The sequence below is a fragment of the Marmota marmota genome, unplaced genomic scaffold (assembly GCF_001458135.2).
Source record: "Marmota marmota marmota unplaced genomic scaffold, marMar, whole genome shotgun sequence".
NCBI classification, from domain to species: Eukaryota; Metazoa; Chordata; class Mammalia; order Rodentia; family Sciuridae; genus Marmota; species Marmota marmota.
The window spans coordinates 18,765,928-18,787,057 of record NW_025999949.1 but is presented as its reverse complement, the minus strand read 5'-3'; the positions used below and the strand labels follow the sequence as shown (position 1 = coordinate 18,787,057).

The 21,130-nt window shown below is 41.6% G+C and overlaps 1 protein-coding gene across 1 annotated transcript in view; it reads right to left on the bottom strand.

The window, feature by feature from the left end:
• Deptor (DEP domain containing MTOR interacting protein) overlaps positions 1 to 21,130 on the bottom strand; it is a 144,871-nt gene that overhangs the window by 81,292 nt on the left and 42,449 nt on the right. Inside the window, exons 2-3 of the mRNA XM_015486419.2 lie at positions 17,383 to 17,561; positions 16,012 to 16,135 (exon numbers count right to left, since the gene is read on the bottom strand). Of these exons, the coding sequence (XP_015341905.1) occupies positions 16,012 to 16,135; positions 17,383 to 17,561 (303 nt within the window). The remainder of the gene's footprint in view (positions 1 to 16,011; positions 16,136 to 17,382; positions 17,562 to 21,130) is intronic.

Here is a 21,130-nt window from a genome sequence, read left to right as displayed (position 1 = left end):
CTGGCATCTGTGGGGCGCTGGGTTCGATCCTCAGTACCACATAAAAATAAAGATGTTGTGTCCATCGAAAACTGAAAAATAAATATTAAAAAAATTCTCTCTCTCTCTCTCTCTCTCTTAAAAAAAAAAAGAAACATTAGATTTGACACCAAAGCACACATGCCAAAAAAAAAAAAATTAAACTGGGATAATCATTATTTAAAACTTGTGTGGCTTAGGGGAGCTCAGTGATGCAAGCCTGTCATCCAGAGACTTGGGAAGCTGAGGCAAGTTTGAGGCCAGCAACTTAGCGAGAACTTCACAATTTAATGAGACCCTGTCTCAAAATAAAACTAAAAGGGCTGGGTATATAGCTCAGTGATAGAGTGTCCTTGGGTTTAATCCCTGGTACAAAAACAAAACAAAATCCCTGGTACAAAACCAACCAAACAAAAACAACCAGCAGAGAAGTGAAAAGACGAAAAGGCAAGTATAAGTCACAGAATGGGAGAAAATATTTTCAGGTTATATCTCTGATAAGGGATTTGTATCTGGAATAGACAAAGAAGCCACAGAGTACAATGATAAAAAGATAAATAACCCAATTAAACAGCAAATAAGTGATCTGAACCAATCAAAGACGATGCACAAATGGCCGATAAGTACATAGAGAGATGCGGGATATCAGTGGCACACATCTGTAATCCCAGTGGCTCGAGAGGTTGAGGCAGGAGGATCACAAGTTCAAGGCCAACCTCAGCAACTTAGTGAGACGGTAAGCAACTTCAGGAGTTTTGCTACCTCAAAATTAAAAACAACAAAGGCTGGGGATATGGCTTACTGGTTAAGCACCCCTGGTGTCAGGAGATACCATTTCACATCCATTATTTTGCTAGATTAAAAAAGCTACATAATAACAAGTATTGGCAAGAACTGAAGAAATGGAAGCCTCCTACACTGTTGTGGGAACCCTAAGATGCCCAGCCACTTCAGAGAGATCTCCACAGTTCCTCAAACCATGAAACATAGTTACTCATTCGATGTAGTCATTCTACTGCTAAATTTATGTCCAAGAGAAATGAAAACATCTACCTACAGAAAATGCTAGCACAGAGATGCTCATAATAGCATCACTCATTATGGCCCCAAAGAAACAACTCAAATGACCATCAAGTAGGAAAACTGAAAATGTCACCTATCTGTACAATGGAATATTATTTGGCTATAAAAAGAAATGAAGTACTGAAACATACAACAACGTAAACTCTGAAAACATTGAGTGAAGAAAGACAGTCCCAAAACACTATACCTTACATGGTTCCATTCATATAAAATGTTCAGAACCGAGAAATCTATAGGGAAAAAAGTAGACGAGTGGTTGACTAGGGACGAGGCAGGTGGATGAAGGATTAGAGATGTGACAGCTAAGGGGCATGGGGTTTCACCTATCTGTGAATATAGTAAAGACCATTGAATTATAGGCTTTAATGAACAAATTGTATAATATACAAGCTATATCTCAAAAAAAGCTGTTAAAAATCATTTCTATTCATGAAGCAGATATTTACTGGGCTAACTCTGTGTCCCAGGAGTTAAAGCAATGAAAATCATGGTCATTACCCTTAAGTTGCTTACTTTTGTATGAGGCAGCAAACACTAAAAACCCATGTGCCAGGGGCTGGGGTGTAGCTTGGTGGTGGAGTGCCTATCTATCATGTGTGAGGCTCTAGTTCCGATCCCCAGCACCACCATCACCACCACCTCATCAACAAACCTATGACAAGCACATAAGTGCTTTAACAGAGGTGGAGGTCTATATGAGGAGAAAGGAGAAGCAAGAGAATAAAATAACCAAGTCTGCCAAAGGGAGCATTCCAGCTCCAAGAATGACCTTGGGAGCCAGGGAGAGGGCACAGAGTCAAGGTCAGTTAGCACAAATTCTTGGTAGGAGTGAAAATCAGGACAAGGTGTCAGGGAAGGATGGGGAGGGGAAGGAAGGGAGGGCAGAGAGAAGGATGCATGGGTACCAGAAAGTGATGAGATCAGAAAGGCTTCTTACCCTACAGGTGAGAAGAGCCACAGAAAAATGCTGAGCCCAGGAGTGTCCATCAGAATAGCAAAGAGGAGCTGAGCAAGGTGGCCCATGCCTGTAACCCCAGTGAATTGGGAAGATGTGCAGGCAAGTTCAAGCCAGCCTCAGCAACTTAGCAAGACCCTGTCTCAAAATAAAAATGTAAAAAAAAAAAGAGCTGGTATAGAGCCCCTGGGTTCAATCCCAGTACAAAAAACAAAACAAAACCAAAAAATGACAGCATAAAGATCCTTTTGCATGATGGGATCAGTCACCTTCTTACTTTCCACTACAGCAATCTTGCTTTTCAGTTCAGCAAATGTATCAGGCATTTACTGGATAGATACCCTGACCCGTGCTGTTCACTAGGAATACAATAGATAAGGCAAAGTTCCTACTTTGGAAGATCTGGAAGAAGCAGAGTACACACATTCTCTGAATGCTGGGATTTTTTTTTTTTTTTCAGTAGGAATTTTGACCTGTCCTTCTGGCTGGAACCCAGCAAGAGGTCATCAGCACCAAAGCACCAATGGCTTATCTTGGTGCAGGGAAATGGGGAAAAGAAACACAAAGTAGAGCCACTGGTGTGTGGGCAGATGCTCAGCCACCACTTAGCATGACCAGAGGGAAAAGCAGGATCCACAAAAGCAGGATGTGATTCAGTTATTTCTGAATCTATCTGTTTTAGGCAGAAAAGAAACAAAACGAGTAAAATCAATACCCCAGGGCCAGATGAAGGGAGTGGGGGTGATCTACTTGATTACCTTCTCCTCTCTACTGGCCTGTCAACACACACAGCTCCAGAGAGGGAAAGACGAGGGGAAGCCATCCTAGACTTAAATCTCAGAACTGTGGTTTCCAAGCTGTAGTTGGTTTCTAGGATAGTAAACTTCTTCTCAAAGTGATGAGGACAATAATACTTATCAGAGTCACTGTAAAAATTAGAGATAATCTGTTTCAAGCATCTACCATACTCCCTGGCACACAGTTGCAATGAGCAATGATACAAGTACACACATGCCCCTCCCCAAGGGTTGATTTTTACAGAGGCTGAAAACAGTCCAGACTGGCCAGAAGACCATGTCCAGGTATCTGCAGGAGGGTGGTATCTTGTGATGGGTGAAAGAGAGAAAAGGCAAAGTTAAATTACTTAAAAGTAAGTTTTATATTCTAGAGAATTCGAATGCTGATGCCAAAGGTAATTTTGTTTGGGATATTTATTGGGCCACAGTAGAATACAGAGGACATTTTTTTTAAAATGCCATCCAGGTGGTGGTCTCACAGGTGTGTTCAGTTTATGAAAATTTACTAAGCTGTAGACTTTGTGGATATTACATTTCAATACATTTAACTTTACAGTTGAGCTAGAAATTCACTTTAGTAAAGTTAAAAATGTTATTTGGATGTTCTTTCTTCAGGGTATGAAAAACTGTTCTTAGGGGCTCTGAAATTAATAAGTGCTTTCTGTCAATTTGGTGCTTTTCCCATTTGGTGGAACAATGCCCTCATTTTCCCTCCCAAGCTGTGTGTGAAGGGACCTTAATTAAGCAGAGATGTTTTCATTTAGCAAACAAAGCAAGAAAAACAACGCAGCAAGTATACCTCCTGGAACCATCTCTGTACTTAACAAGAAGCCATCACACAAGGGAGCCTCCGTCTTTAGAAACTCCCAGCCAGGGCTCCATTGGTATCTCTCCCAGATATTCCCTTTTACTTTATGCCAATGTGCCTCTTCTCTCAGAGGGTCCCACCCTCACTTCAGCTTTGTGTGTATGCTCTCTGTTGCAGCCTGTTGACCATAGAGGGCTTACCCTGCCTCCTCCCCCTTGATTCAGCCAGAGTGATTTTTGTCTAGAAAGGATTCCATGGTTCTAAATCTCTTCCAGATGGAATCCACCAACACTCAGTGAGAGCTGGGGTCTTTGGACTCAACATGGTGGACATGGTATTCAGTCTCTGCAGGTTCACTGCCAGGAATTAAAATTTGAAAAATTGAATGCCAATTATGGGAAAATAAAGAGCCAGCCCTGTGAGCAACTTTTGGCCAGTAACTGGAAGACCATAAGCATGTTACTTAGCCCATTTCAAATTCACTTTCCTTACCAGTAAACTAGATGGTAAGGGAAGGACTGAATGAAATTATGTGTAAGAAATAGGATTATAGCCAGGCATGGTAATGCACACCTGTAATCCCAGCAACTAGGGAGGCTGAAGCAGAAGGATTGTGAGTTCAAAGCCAGCCTCAGCAACTTAATGAGGTCCTAAGAAACTTAGTGAGATCTGGTCTGTAAATAAAAATACACAAAAGGCTGGGGATGTGGCTCAGTGGTTAAGTGCCCCTGGGTTCAATCCCTGGTACCTGCCCCCAAAAGGATTGTGTGTAGAACACAGAAGTTCTGAATAAATAATATCTTCCAAATATATACAATCAGAAGCTATAATTAATAAACATGAATAGAATGATCTTATAATAGTAAACTTTTTTTTTTTTTTTTGTACCAGGGATTGAACCCAGGGGTGGCTTAACCTGGAGTCACATCTCCAGTCCTTTTTATTTTTTGAAACAGGAGCTTGCTAAATTGCTTAGGGCCTTGCTAGATTGCTAAAGCTGGCCTTGAACTTAATCCTGAGTTCCTAGGATTACAGGCATGTTCCACCATGCCTGGCTAGAATAGTAAAAATCTACTTGCCGTCTTATTTACACTTGAATATCCCTAAGTTTAGGAAAGAGAGAAAGAGGCTGCCCATTGACTCTTTTTCTAAATAAGAATGACCAAACATTCATTTGTCTTTTCATCTCTTCAACAGCATTTAGAAGTACATGCCCTGTGTTGGGTATTGAGATCTCATCATGGGGTAAGGTTTCAAGGTCTCTTCCCTCAAAGAGGTTTTCAGTCATGCTGGAGAGACTGAAATATTAAACACAAGTTACCCTGTAGAGATGGCGGCAGGCTGGCACCCAGGGCAACACAGCAGAGGGGAAAGGAGCCAGAATAATTCATCATAATACAGAACGTCTCCTCTACAAATAGTGGCCACTCAGAGTACCATGTGTCAGGTTCAACTATGATATTACAGGTAGTACACTATCCAAACAACAACACAGAAAGATCAAGTAACTTTTCCATTTATAGGGGGAAGGCAAGTCAGCCTCCCTGTCAACTCCTAGAGAAAGGAGATAAGAACTCATCTGACTCCCTAAGTGAGTCTCACAGGCTTTGTCAATCAGGGTCCCAGTAGGAAAAAAAAGATCATACCAATGATTAATGGAAGATGGCTTATAATACAGGAACTACTAAAGCTATGGGAAGGGTTAAGGGAAACTAGGAGGAATGATAAAGTTCAAGTCTCGGAGATTGGGTGGGCAGCCATTAACAACTCTAGGCCCAAGGGTTATGGGTACAGGTGGAGGTAGGGTATCCAGAGCCCACAGAGGATAGATAAGAATAAGGAGAGGACTGCCTGGTAAGAGCTGTGGCCTTCAATAGTACAGAGGAAACAGGAATGTCGTGCTAGTCCCTTCACTGACTGAGACAAACCAGGAGGCAGAAGACAATGAGGCCTGTTAAAGCTGTTCATATATGCCAGCCTCCTGGGAACACAGAAACTTGGAAAGGGCTGAGAATAGATCTAGAAGACAGACAGAAATGTCCCATATACAGGCTGAACATCGTGTAGAATATAACTCTACTGTAGAAAGGCTGGGTTTTGATGCAACTTGGGTAACAGAAGGTTGTTTGTTTGTTTGTTTAGTACTGGGGATTGAACCCAGGGGCATTTAATCACTGAGCCACATCCCCAGCCCTTTTATTATATTTTATTTAGAGACAGAGTCTCACTGAGTTGTTTAAAGCCTCACTAAATTCTGGGGTTGGCTTTGAACTCCCAATCGTCCTGCCTCAGTCTCCAAAACTGCTGGGATTGCAAGCATGTGCCACCACATCCAGTTCTAGAGGAATTTTTATTGTTGTTATTTGTTTGTTTGTTTTGCAGAACCTAGGGTGCTCTACCACTGAGCTGCATCATCAGCCCTTTTTATTTGAAACAAGGTCTTGCTAGGTTGCCCAGGCTGGCCTCAAACTTTCGATCCTCCTACCAGAGTCTTCTAAGTAGTTGGGATTATAAATGTGTGCCCCCATACCTGGCAATAACAGGATACGTTTGAGTCTATATATTTCCTTACATATCGGAAACCTAATGGTCCTGCTTTAGTAAGACTCCATTGGACTTGACCACATTTGTCCTCACAACAAGCCTCTGAATGGGCATCTTCTTTCTAGATCCCAGAAGAAATAACAGACTCAGGAGGGACAAATGTCTTGTCTTAAGTGGCAGAAGAAGAACTCTGACCCATTCTTCTCCAGCTCAGGAATCTTAAATGGTATTTTGCATTCTACCAAGTTGAAAAGTAGCTCTAGAGGTTGACTGGAAAAAATCAATGTTACAGAAACTTGGTTTGTACCCCTGAGACTACACAGGATTAGGACAATTTAGCAGAAGTTACTAGTACAGTCAATCTCTACTGTCAACAAGTCCAGGCCATTGTTTGAACAGCAGTGTGTTTACCTTTAAATCAAGTCACTTCTAAATAATCAACCAGAGCTAGAAATCTACCGATGACAACCTAGGGCTGATGACTTCTGACAAGCACAGCTGGCCTGTTGCCTGATCTGCATAATAACAAAGTTCTAACATTATTGCCATATATTACACAGCATGGGGAAGGTGTATTACTAGGAAAATGTGATTTCCAAAACCAGATGCAAGGAGTTGGTGTGAGCCAAGTGATGGACACTTTCCTCCAGCTCATTTAAAAATCCATTAAGCTGCATATCATTCACCATTATTAAACAGTATTCCTTATGGCTACTAGACTGAACCTAAAGAAATTTTGAGAAGTAAAAGCTTCAGACTGAAAAATACTTTGGGGGGATGGGAGTTTACTGGGGCCAGGGATGGTTTACCACTGAGTTACCTCCCCAGCCCTTTTTTTATTATTTTGAGACGTGGTCTTGTTACGTTGCTTAGGGCCTTGCTGAATTGCTGAGGCTGGCCTCAAACTTGGAATCCTCCTGCCCCAGCCTCCCCAGCTGCTGGGAACACAGACATGTGCCACTGCACCTGGCTTTTCTTCTTTTTTAAAAAATGGGCTCTCACTACATTGCCTAGGCTGGTCTTCTCCAACTTGTAGATTCACATGGTCCTCCTACCTCAGCCTCGGAGTAGCTGAGACTACAAGTTAAACAATTAAACCTATAAAACATTTTTGATTAACAGAAAAAATATAGAAATAAGAAGAGGAGTAGGGGCATAAGCATTTCTATCCCAATGTTTAGCTACAAAATTCAATTTTTGCATTTTGCTGTAGTTGTTGAGAGATAATTCTCCATGAATCTCTCTCATTTTTTTTATGTTTTACAAACAGAAGTACTAACAGCTTTTGTTCCAGACTAGCTTCTCAAGGATGCTTATACAGTGAATAGACTTGGAAGACTATGGCTCTCCCTAAAGCAAAAAAAAAAAAAAGTAGATTTTTCTCTGCCAAAGAAGCAACAATGTTATATCTCCTTCTGGAACTGAGGGCAGGTGGGTCTGAAGAAGAGCATGATAAAAAAAAAATTCAGGTCCCTGAAGCTTAGGGTTCCTCTTCTATCACGAAACCCACTGGGTGTGCAATGTCTCCCGGAGTTCATTGTGCTATTTTGTAGGAACTAAGGTTTGAGAACTAAGTCAACAAAATGATGATACTCTGGTTACTGCTATTACTAAGAATAATAAGGTATCTTTGTCCTGACCCAGGGGTTTCTTATCGTCTACCGTATCCATGAAGAAATGTCAGGCAAATTTGGTAGCTTGCAAGTAAAAGGTCAGACCCCTAACAGTTTTTTGTTTTGTTTGTACTAGGGATTGAACCCAGGGGTGCTTTAGCTGAGCTACATCCCCAGCTCTTTTTATTTTTTTATTTTGATGTCTCACTAAATTGCTTAAGCCCTCACTAAATTGCTAAGTCTGGCCTTGAACTTGTGATCCTCCTGCCTCACCCTCCCAAGTCACTGGCATTACAGGCAGTGCCACCGAGCCCAGCTCTTATCAGTTCTTGACATCAGTTACACATTATCAAAATCATTCCTGAGGGCTGGGGATATAGCTCAGTTGGTAGAGTGCTTGCCTCAAAGCCCTGGGTTAGATCCCCACACCAAATTTAAAAAAAAGAAGAAGAAAAATCATTCCTGGTCACACAAATAGTTACAAAACCTAATAGCTTTTAACCCACTAACATTGTAACCTTAGGAAACTTAAACCTAAGAAGGTAGAAAATGTTAATTAGGAGATTCTATTAAACCACTAATTAATTAGGTAGCACAAGTAAAATGCAAATATGCACATATTAGAAAATGTATTGGGGCTGGGGTTGTGGCTCAGCGGTAGAGCGCTTGCATCACACGTTGGAAGTCCTGGGTTCAATCCTCAGCACCACATAAAAATAAATTAAATAAAATAAAGGTATTGTGTCCAACTACAACCAAAAAATAAAATATTGAAAAAAAAGAGAAAATGTATTATAGTTTGCAAAATAGTTTTAAAATATTTAAAGATAAAATTTGAATCAAGCCAGACTCAAAACAATGGTGCATTCCTGTAATTCTAGCATTTCAGGAGGCTGGGGCAGGAGGATGGCAAGTTTGAGGTCAGTCTCAGCAACTTAGTGAGTCCCTGTATCAATTTTTTTTAAACAAATCAATTTACAAATGTAAAAGTTTTTTTTTTTTTTTTAATTTAAGTTAAAGAACTGGGGATATAGTTCAGTGGTAAAGTGCTATTGGGTTTTATCCCCGGTACCAACAAATTTTTTTGTTCATTTGTTTTGAATCAAATTAAATCAAGTTATAGAACTTGGGATTTCAGTTTGAAATAACAAAACAAGTCAAACATATGGCACACACCTATAATCCCAGAGACTAGGGCAGGAGGATCACAAATTCAAGGCCAGCCTCAGCAATTTAGCAAGACCCTCCATAACTTAGCAAGACCCTGTCCCAAATAAAATATAAAAAGGGCTGGGGATGTAGCTTAGTGGTAAAGAGTGCCTGGGTTTAATCTCTGGTACAAAAAAAAAACAATAAACAAACCACTTCCATATTGAAAATAGAACAAAATGGAATAAATAGCTGGAAAGCTTAAAGACCTTTATTTTTAATTCCAGTTCCCTCTCAGGGTCTATATCAATTATTAAACCTCTCTATAGCTCATGCTTCCCATTTTACAACAGGATTGGTTATGCCCACTGGGTATACAGCTCACAGAATTGTACAGGGCATCAAATAAATAATGCGTAAAATGCTTTGTCAACTCTAAGAAGCCAGGCAAGCTAAACCTCTGGCTGCTGCTGCTGCTTGTCATTAAAAGCCAGCTCTCTGTGGCTCTTTCACACTACAAGATCAGCAGCTCATAGCTGTCACAACATGGAGAGTCCTTTGTTCATTCAACAAATATTTACTGTGCCAGGCACTGGGAGAGAACAAAGGAGTGTTACTGGGGCACATGATGGAGAAACCTCTGATAAGATAAAACACACAAGGGGCTTTGCGCTTTGGATACAGCTTCTCTCTTTCATTACTCTTCTGTCCTTGGAAGAGAGCATAAAGGAAGCAGTGGGAATGCAAAGATCTGATGGCATACCGGCCCTTTAAACCAAGTCTTCAGCTGGGTTTAAACCCCTATGCAGAATAAATGGACCACTAGGGGCTGCAGAGAGAAACTCCTGCTGCTACGAATACTAAGGCCCTTTGGATGAAAAACTAGACAAATGTCTCCAGGAACCAGCCCTAGAAGGGCTCTAACTCCATATGAAGACTGAGGTCAAATAAGAATGGAGATATCTCCTCTAAGTTTAAAGATGAAATCATGGTTAGCTGAAAATGTGCATTTCAACTACTAGATTTAGTAAGGAAAGTGCAAACGGTACCTCAAAGTCATGTTCTATTTTATAGCTAATTCTATTAATCAGTATACAGAGCCCTTGATATGTTTTTAAAGTATTTTTTTTTCTTGCAGTGCTGGGGATTAAAATCCAGTCCTCATGTGTGCTAGGTGAGCACCCCAGCCCAGCACTTGATAATTTAGAGTTCAGTGTTTCTCTTAAAGAGATCTATTTTGCCAACCGCTAAATGACTAGTTCTGCAGTTTAGAGGATGCACCACACCTCCTAGCCTCTGAAGGCAGCATACACAGATTCAGTGCTGCTTTTTTAAGTTATGCATATTTATCATGCTAACAAAAGTTTCCTTTGAAAACTAAAAATTGTACTTCTGGGGAGAATGTGCCTTCTGTTTGTGTGCTGGGTGTCTCAGGTACACACGCCCATGTGCAATGCAGTGGACAGGCAAGGCTCTCCTGGAGAGAGGCTGTGTTCCACTTCACTCCTTGCACGCTTAGCCATCCAGAGGCCATAGTGCACACAGGTGGTGCGTGTTCATGAAAGTGCACTCTGCCCTGAATGCACCTAGATGAATTCCTCAAAATGACAAGCTGGGGCATCAACCCAGTGCACTCCCTCTCTCTTTTTTCCAAGCTGGTAGCAGATGAGCAGCAGCATGCACGCCACTTGGGGGTAGGCTCTATGCTGTGTGCTTGTACATGCTGGTCCACTTTATCCCCTAAGAAGCCTATGAGGTCAGTACAATCAGTACCTCCATTTACTAGACAGGCAAATGGAGGCAGAGGAAGGTGAAGCTATTTGCTCCAAGGCACAAAGCCAAGATCCACAACCAAGCAGCCTGGCTCCTGGGTTCTTACTAGGCTGCATCTTATAATGACATGATGAACCAAGAATAACAGGTATCATTTATTTATATTATTATTTACTACTCTAATAGAGCAGGTAGGAATTCTTAATCTCTTGTTCCATGCCACATACTGTACAGACAAATCTCATATATAATCTTCCCAACTGTCCCTTCTGGATTCTGGCCATACGGTCATTGAAGACAGCAGATTAGAGTCTTGACCACAGCAACCTGCTCAAGGTCACAGAGCTATATGTATGTCTGGGACTGGAGACCAGGGCTTTATGACTCCAAAGCCCACCTTCACTGTCACTTATTATGCAGGAGGATTCCTGTCTCCTTCTCCCCTATAACTCTCATCACAGTGGGAAGCTTCTGAACTCTTTATTGTCACTCATTCCAGAATCCTTGATATAAGGTAACTGGGGGACATAAACACGGAGAGCCAGCAGTGATTGATATTTTAGTTTCAAAACAGAGTTTCTGTTCAACTAAACAGCAGACACCGCCACAGAGTAGAAAACCAGGGCACCCTAAAATCATCATAGTTCAGTAAAACCTCAGTCAGAAACCACTGAGTTTCAAAGTCCCATTAATAACAGAACAAGCAAAAGAAGAGCTAAAATGAAACACAGGCAATACAGCCAGTCCCTCGAATCTAGGTCCCTAGGTCCCTCGGAGTTGGTGGGAAGGGTGCAGACAGCAGCAGGCACTGCCCCCGCCCTGGGTACAGGCCCCCCTCTGTTCTCTCGGGCTGTGTCACCTCATATCTAATGACTTCACTGCTTTAGGTCTCTGATGCTCCTTCTCAAAGCAAGATGAAGAGGTCATGACCCCATTTTGTAAGGAAGTTCAGATGAAGTAATCTAGCAAGAGTGCTTAAAGGAACTTAGTTTGCAAATAAAAGACGCTGCTGTTGCCTTGATCAGATTTCCAGGATGCCCTGCAGACCTACCCTGAAGGAGAAAGAGTTGGCTCTCATTTCCCCAAATCAACATCCTGGTCTATCTTTAGTGAAGTTTTACAGAAAGTTCTCAACCCTGACAACTTACAAATCCTTCTGTATGGGAAGCTATATGTTGAAGTCAATGTTGATTTCATTCATCTAATCTCTACTAATAGAAATATAAAGGATTTATTAATAGCCTAGTGACAAAGAGGTTAGGGTCTCGGCTCTAGCTGTTATTTACTACTGAAATGACCTTGGATAAGAGATTTAACTTTCCCTGTCACATTTTACTCTTAAAACAGACAACAACAGCATCTAATTCAGTATTGTTATGACAATTAAGTAAAGTGGATTAGTCTGGAAGTCTGATACACAGTCAGCAATCAGCAAATATCTGTTGTTAGGATCTCAGAAGGAAAGTAGCAAAAGGGACACATCTTGCAAATCTTTCATGTATAAATTTAAGAGATATCCCAAATAAGTATTCTGCTGAAAAGAATGTAGGAACTGGGGCTAGGGCTGGGGGTCAGTGGTAGAGTACTTGCCTAGCACACATGAAGAACTGGGCTTGATCCTGGACACCACATAAAAACAAAATAAAGGTTATTGTGTCCACCTACAAGTAAAAAACAAATAAAAAAGAAAAAAAAGAATGTAGGAACAAAATGTCAATACTAAAAAATTAGAATAATTGAAAAAATGAGCTATAAACAAAACCAACTATTCATATGGTTGTTTTCTCTCTCTCTCTCTCTTTTAGAAGCTAGGGACTGAGCCCAGGGCCTCGGGTATGGTAGGCAAGTACTCTACCAAGTTACATCTCCACCTCCAACTTCTAATGTTATTTTTAAGATGTTGAGAGCCACAGCCGAAGGGGCCCCAGCAAACTTCCAGCTGCCAGCAAACTTCCAGCTGCCGGCTGATGATTGGCTCACAGCGGCCCCAGAAACATCTAGCTGATTGGCTCCTCTGCGGTGATGCTCATTGGGCTGTTTCCCTGCCCTTTCAGACCACGGAGCTGCTCATTGGGGGACTTTTTTGGCTCCGCCCACGTGACCCAGCCAATCGGCCTCAAGAGCAGGAGGATTGGGGGAGGGGGAGAGAAGCTTGTGTGGGAGAGAGAGGCTTGTGGAAAGCCGGTGGTGGCAGTTGAGGCTCTGAGGATTTTTCCTGAGAGGCTGTTTTGTTTGGCGTGTGTGGTTCTAAAAATAAAGTTAGTTTCTTTCGACAAGTGGCTTCTGATTGTGCCCAGCCAGACTGCAGCATTAAAAAGGTATCTAAAACTTACAAAATTCACAAAAAGCCTAGAAAACAAGAAAAGTGCATAAAATATACATGCTAAAAATAACAGATAGAATAGGTAAACAGAAATGTCAGTTCCAAAGGTCCTCAAGTTTGTTCCAGGTGTGTTCCAGCCACCAGAAGGGACTGCCAAGGATTGCTAGGAGGCAGCTAGGTCATCCAAGGTTAAGCACTTATTAAATTACTTTTTCCTAGTTCTAGTTTCACAAGCAATTTGAAGAAATAAATTTCCTTAGATATTGTGACACTGAATATTAATGACTGGAAAGTTAAGTGCACACAGAAAAAGCACAGCAATATTGAAGAACCCATCAAAAAGTTCATGCAGCTGGGTGCAGTGTCACATGCCTGTAATCCCAGTGGCTTGGGAGGTTGAGGTAGGAGGATCTCAAGTTCAAAGCCAGCCTCAGAAAAAGTGAGGTGCTAAGCAATTCTGTGAGACCCTGCCTCTAAAAAAAAATATGAAATAGGGCTGGAGATGTGGCTCAGTGGTCGAGTGCCCCTGAGTTCAATCCCTGGTATCCAAAACCAAATCAAAACAAAACCAAAAAACTCTACCCTTGCTGTTCCCCTGCCTGGGTCACCTTCCACCAGACATCTGCAAAACTCATGCTATTCAAATGGCATCTCCTTGGGGACATTTTCCTTGACCCCCTGTCTAAAACACCTCACCACCTTCAGTAAGTCTACTTTTCTTTCTAACAGTGACAACCACCAGCATTGTGCCTCATTACCTTTTGTGTGTGGCAGGGTGGGGAGAGAGGTGCTGGGGGTTCAACCCAGGGATGCTCTACCATTGAGTTATATACCTAGCCCTTTTTATTTTATTTTATTTTGTTCTGAGAAAGAATCTTGTTAACTTGATGAGGCTGGCCTCTAAGTTGCAATCCTCTGACTTAGCCTCCCAAGTTGGCATGTGGCCACCAAGCCCAGCTCAGGGAACATTTCCAGTGCTTGGCATGGGGTAAAGGCTCAACATAGATCTGTTAAATAATCAATGAGTAAATATATTTCCTGAAGGCAGACAGAATATTCGGATGGTCCAGAGATATGCATGTGAATATGCATACATAGGATGAGAGGAGAAGCAACAGAGGTGAGGCTGGAGTCTCTTTTCTAGAAGGTGTCAACAACTTTAACTCTTCTTATTATTATCTTGCCATCGTAATCTTCATGTTATCAATAAAAGCTGACACCAGACATTTTCACAATTTTTTTTCCTTATAAGGCTGGGGATTAAACCTAGGACCTCATTGCATGCTAGAACGCACTACACCATTGAGCTATAGCCCTAACCCTTCTTCTAGACTTTTAAAATTGCTGCTAATACTTGTCCTAAAGTGTGGATATCCAGATTCAAAGGATAAGCGGCAGGGAGAGGGCATGAATGGCTTTGGCAACACAGAATCGTAGTTTGAAGTTTTGGTATCTAAATACCTAATACCTCTTAGAATTTTATAAATGGAACCAAGAAAGTGAAAGAAAACAACAACAAGTAGAAGCTCAAATATTCCAATAGAGGTGCTGGTGGATCCTTCCATTCAACTTCAGGTGAGTCAGGGAGATGAGGGATTTTCTACACTTTAAGTTAAAAAATAAGTGACTGAAGAGCTAGTGCATACTGGGATATAAAATGGTAAGACAAGCTCGATGTGGTGGCACACACCTGTAACCCTAGTGCCTCAGGAGGGTGAAGTTCAAGGCCATTCTTAGAAAAGAAAAAATATAGCTCAGTGGTACAGCACCCCTGGTTCTATCCCTAGTACCAAAAACAAATAAAATATAACACCAACCAAAAACAGTGAGACAAGACCAGCACAGAAACAGGCAAACAGAAGTCGGACAGAGCACATAGCACAGGAAGGACAGATTTGAGGGTGGTCATCAATACTGAGCTCACATCGGGAATGGCTGTCACCCATGGGGTCTTCCTATGTCCCAGACATCTGAGCTACACACTTGGGATGTGGCATGGCTTCTGATTTCTGCATTTTTTTTTTTTTTTTTTTTTTTTTTTTGGTGGTACCGGGGATTGAGCCTGGGCTTTGCACATGTTAGACACACCCGCTACCCCTGAGCTAAGTCCTCTGCACTCCTGTCTCTAATGGTTACCCTGGGGAAAAAAAAAAGATAGGTAGAATGAGGAAGAAGCCATAGAGTAGCAGGTCAGCTCAGAGACAGACTCCTGGGGGTTCAAGATCCAACAACAGAATCATTTTCAGAAGAGCAGAAAAATGATCATGGTGGCACTCACCTGTGATTCCAGCAACTCGGGAGACTGACGCAGGAGGACCACAAGTTCAAAGCCAGCCTCAGCAAAAGTGAGGCCCTAAACAACTCAATGAGACCCTGTCTCAAAATGAAATATAAAAAAGGGCTGGGGATGTGACTCAGTGGTTGAGTGCCCCAGGTTCAATCCCTGGTGTGTGTGTATGTGTATATATATAAAAGGAGAGTAGAAAGATGATTCCTGTAGACATTATGCTACTTGAAGTTCTTGCTACTTCAAGTATCTCTTGATGAGCCCTGATCTTCCCCTGCCCTTGACTCTACTTTTCTAGCTAATTCCAAGCCTGAGCCTCCTGCTGCTGCAGCAGCATTCCTCTTCACACATGGTAAAGGGCACCAGCCTCACCGGAAGGGGAGCGCCAAACCCCATCCTTTGTTTTCATTTTTGGAGTTTTTGTTAAATTGACTTAAATATAGAAAAGATGACTTCATTCTTTATTAAGAATCTTATGAAATCAACTTAATTTCTGGCAGAGAAAAGCAAATGGGTGATCGCATTTTCTCCTCTTAAAAGGAACAGTTATGTAACCAGCCCCCGTGGAGAAGCCAGGCTGAAGTCAACAGAAGGAAAGACGGAGACCGCCCTGCTTCTCTCTACTAGTCAGGATGACAGCTCGGGGTCCCCACACACTTACTTCTCATACAGCCTCTGTCCTCGCATGAACGCCTTCACCTCATTATCCAGCGGGAAGGTGCCATCATCCTTTCTAAAGCGGTAGAAGAGTTTGACATCCTTGAACTCCTTATGCTCGTCACACACTGAAACACAACATGCACAGAGAAGCAAATGAGGAAAACGAATCACTCTGTATTTAATTACTCAAGTGATGTAAGTTGCTAAATAAGAATCATTTCATTTCCTAATTCTGCAAGCACACAAATGGCTACTGTACGGGTAAATACATGCACAGCATTTAGCACGATACCTGGTACACAGTAAGTGCTCAGTCTGACTAGCTATCATCATCATCATCATTATTATCTATTAAGAGGTTCACAAAATTCATCATTTATTCTACAGACTCTTCTTAAGACAATATTAAGGCACACATTAGCCTCAAAGAATGCACAATCTAGTGAGACAGAGAGAAATGACAGCATGGAGCTAAAACATGGTGTGACAGGGCCATGAAGGGGAGAGGAGAGTCAGGCACAGTGGTGCATGCCTGTAATCCCAGGGGGAGGCTGAGACAGAAGGATCACAGGTATGAGGCCAGCCTCGACATGTCCAAATTCAGCCTGGGCAACTTAGTAAGACCCTGTCTCAAAAAACAAAACAAGCTAGGGATGAAGCTCACTGGTAAAGCAACCCTGTTTTTGATCCCCAGTACTGGGAAAAAACCAACCAAACAAAAAAGAGGTAAAGAGAGACCAGGACCCCAACTTTGGGGAAAGGAGAGCCCAGGACCCCAACTTTGGGGAAACAAAGCTCCCTAGAAAAGTCTGTACATGGAAATCTGAAGAGTAAGTAGTAACTGGGCAAAAAGGAAGAGGCTTGGTATCCCAGCCCTGAGAAGAGGAGCACATGCAAGGGTCCAAACGAGGCTGAGAGATTCCGAAATGTGTTCATGAGGGTTAACTGAACCATTGAGAGAAATGGCAAAAACGTAAACAACCTGGATCTCCATCAACAGAGGAATGGATAAGTGTACGAGAGCAGCAAAATGAACAGATATACTGCCAACATGAGTGAATCTCATAGCGTATTGTTCGAGTCACAAAAGAATAAACATGCATTCTTATAATGGCTCAAAACACTTAAAACAACATGACACGCTACTTAAGAGATGTATACATAGAAAGGAAAAGTATAAAAAAGTACATGGAAATAAGCCAATACCTCTCGGCAGGAGGACAGGAATGCAACTGGGAAGAGGTACACAAGAGACAACTTAAAGTAATATATGCATTTCTTTTTTCTTTTTCTTTTTGCATTTCTTAAATTCATGGAAGATTTAGCCCTATTTTTCCTCTCAAGTCACCTTGACTGTGGCCACCTCACTCACCATGATGAATAATGCCCCGGTCTGCTAATTTCTGCATGAGCTTAATTGCCGTCTCTCTATCGGAAGCCTCTTTGTGTTCAATCAGCCAGTCAATCAATTCTTTTGCAACAAAACAGTTTGGGTAGGTTTTGAGGTGATGTCGTCTATCTTTAATGACCTTTTCTTCATGCAGCCTGAGTCTAGAAAAAACAATGAACAATTTACTTTAGGAATTTGGAAGACCACATGAATAATTAAACCAATCCCAGAGAGAAGTTAACAAAACAGAAGTTCTAAATGCATCTGAGTCCTACTAAAATATCTTCATGTCAGTTGGTGATTTCCATTACTGTCAGAGCTCAAAGGCTCCAGGAGGTGATTCCACCCTCATATCTAGAGATGATACAGGTAAATGTGAGAAGAAAAAACCACAAGGCCAACCTACAACTCTCCAGCCATTCAGGAGATCAAAGAAAGCTCTCTTATCTTCTACTTTACCTTACTCCCTCCCTCTTTCTCCATCTACCTCTAGTGTTATTGGTTCAACCCACCAATAAAAACTCTAGAAACTTATTGAAACAAGGTACTTTCTCTCCATCACAAATTGCTCAGGGTCCACCATAATTTCACTCCTCCATTCTTATAACAAATACTCATGAGTGACTACCACCTGCCTTTTAGGAACTTTGAGGCAGCAGACTCATGCATCAGAAAATACAGAAGAAATGAAAGACGGAGGCAAGGAGGATCTTAAGTTTGAGACCAACCTGGATAACACAGTGAGAACTTGTCTCAAAATTAAAATAAATAAATAAATAAAAGGGTTGGGGATGTGACTCTGTGGTGAAACTCCCCTGGGTTCAATTCCTGGTACCCAAAAAAAGGTGGGGGAGGGAAATGTTTCAAACAATTTTGAGCACTGAATTCAGAAGTTCATGAAACCAACTGTTGTGATTAGGATAGGAAGTATCCCCAGAAGCTACTGTTAATTCAGGAACATTCAGAGGTAAGATGATTGGATTATGAGAACTGGAAACTAATAATTCCACCCTAGTTTAAATGGACTGACTAGTGGTAACTGTAGGCAGGGGAGGCATGACTGGAGGAGGGAGGTCACCAGGGGTCTGCCCTGGAAGGGTGCATCTTCCCCGGGCCCCTTCCCCTCTCTTCCTTTGCCTCCCAGTTGCCATGAGCTGAGCTGCTCTTCTCTGCTAGGTCCTTCCGCCATGATGTTCTGCCTCATCTTGAGCCCAGAGCAATGGAGTCTGAGGTCCATGGACTGAGACCTCTGAAACCCTGAGCCCCAAATAAACTTTTCCATCTCTAAGTCATTCTTGTCAGGTATTTTGGTCACAACAATGCAAAAGCTAAGACACCGCCTAACCTTGATTTAATTACATGAACTAATACATACCTTTATGCTTAAGTAAGTTTAATTAGGTATCTAATACCAAAATCATCCTAAAACATCCTCCAGTTGAATGGTTTGATGGCTCTGTGGCATTGAAAGTTGCAAAACTGGTGCATTTAGAGCTGTCTGTTCCTGCACCCAGTCGTCCCAGAACTTCCTAGAGTCAGATACAAGGTCTTTCATTCTCTGGTCTCCTCCTGTGTTCTGCTGTCATGCAAATCACTGTCCTTGTTCCTGAACTCCAACAGTTCCCTTAATCTCCTGCTTCTGTTCTGCCATGGTCCACTAAGCTAGCTGGTGTAAAAATATTTATGTAGAACTCAAAGATCTTGAGCAAAAGCTTGACATGAACATCTAGGAATAAAGAGAACAAGCACGTCATGCACGGAATGTATGACATCTATTTTGGTCACTAAAAGGCTGTTTTGTGTACTTTATTACTGATCCTCGGCTAAGGACTAAAAAACTGAGGATAAATGTTAATTGTGCTTAATTACTTCACAATGCTCTATCATTTGTAAATTCCATATTTTAAAAAAAAATTTTTAGCTGTAGATGGACACAATATCTTTATTTTGTTTATTTAGTTTGTTTATGGGGTGCTGGGGATTGAACTCAGGGCCTCACACATGCCAGGCAAGCACTCTGCCACTGAGCTACAGTCTCAGCCCCCCACCATTTGTAGATTTCTATCATCTAAAAACTAGAAGTCCAAGACATATTAGTAAGACTGGCTACAGAAAGGGCACAGCAATAAATCTATTAGAAAAAGAGATGAGGATGTCAGCAATATTAGGAAAACATCAAAGAGGAGGAATTTAGTAGGCCCAGAAAATATGCTTATAAAATAGTAGTGGTGGAATAGCATTGCCAGATTTAAGCAGGAAAAAAATCCAGGAAACTCAGTTAAATCTGAATTTCAGAGAAACAACAAATTTTCATACAAACATATCCCAAATGTTACATGAGACCTACTTAAAATAATAAAAAACCCCTATTATTCACTGGATCTTCAATTCAAATTCTACTAAGTACCCTGCATATTATCTGGGATGTGTCTTATTAAACATGGAAGCTGGCATATTAGGATGTTAGAGGGCACTCTTGTGTCTTCAGGGCTTTCTCCTCTAGTGAAGCTACTTGTGAAAGTTATGTAGAGTACTTGACTCATCATGTTTATCTGATTCTTCCAGAAAATACTTTGGTCCATGTGCTTGAGGCCAGACCACAGATTTCATGTGCTGAGGACAGGGTAGGAAATACAAACTTTAAAGATTATAAATTATAAAGCGGGTGGAATGAAATCAAACCACAGAATCTTATTCAGCCAAATAGCTGGGTATTGTGGCATGGGCCTGTAATCTCAGTGACTCTAGAGGCTGAGGCAGGAGATCAGGCTCTCCAACTTAGAGAGACCCTGTCTCAAAATGAAAAATAGGGTTGGGGATGTAGCTCAGTGGTAGAACACTCAATCCCCAGTACTGGGAGAAAAAATATGCAATTAGATTTTACTGTTTTCCTTCTTTGGCCACTTTTAGCCAAAATTTTGCTATACTTTACTTTTTAAATTATCTGGCTTAATTTGTTTCCCTCCTGGGTACTACAGATTGAACCCAGGGGTGTTCTACCAATGACCTACATCCCTATCCCTTTTTTGAAATAGAGTCTACACTAAATTGCTAAGGCTGGCCTGGAATTTGCAATCCTCCTACCTCAGCCTCCCAAATTACTGGGATTAGAGGCCTGCACCACCATACTGAAGCCAGAATTAGACAGGCAGATTGGCAAGGGTCAGATCCAGAGAATGGAGGAATTGAAATGTTAATTCCTTCAGAGCCCTTCCTCTACCCTATCAAGATAACCAGCAACTTCAATCTGTTGTTAAAGTAACCTGTCCCAGGAATTGCCCCTCCCTACAGGGAGTTATAAAGTCGTCAATTAATAGTGTCCTGGGAGCTTCATGCGGACTTTCCCCTGTCCATCTGCTTCTCACCTTTTGGCCATCCCACGCAGCATTTCCTGGCCTAGTCATGAACAGGAAGGAGAAAGATAGAGGGAAGACAGCAGGAGAACAAGGAAGCCTAGGACACATAAGAAAGACAGAACACCTTCTTGGGATACCAGGATACCAGCTATGGCCCCTGTCTCCCTCCTGGGAGAAGCCTGTTACCCCTTTTAAATAAGCCCTGCTTTATATGCTTGCCTCAGCGTGCTTCTCTAATGTTATACTTCAACATGTGGGGAGCAGGACTCATCACCAGTAACTGGCGGTATCAATACCAGGTTTTAATTCTATAACTTTTTAAAAACATCAGCTAAGGAAAAAAAAAAAAAAAAAAAAAAAAAAAAAAAAAAAAA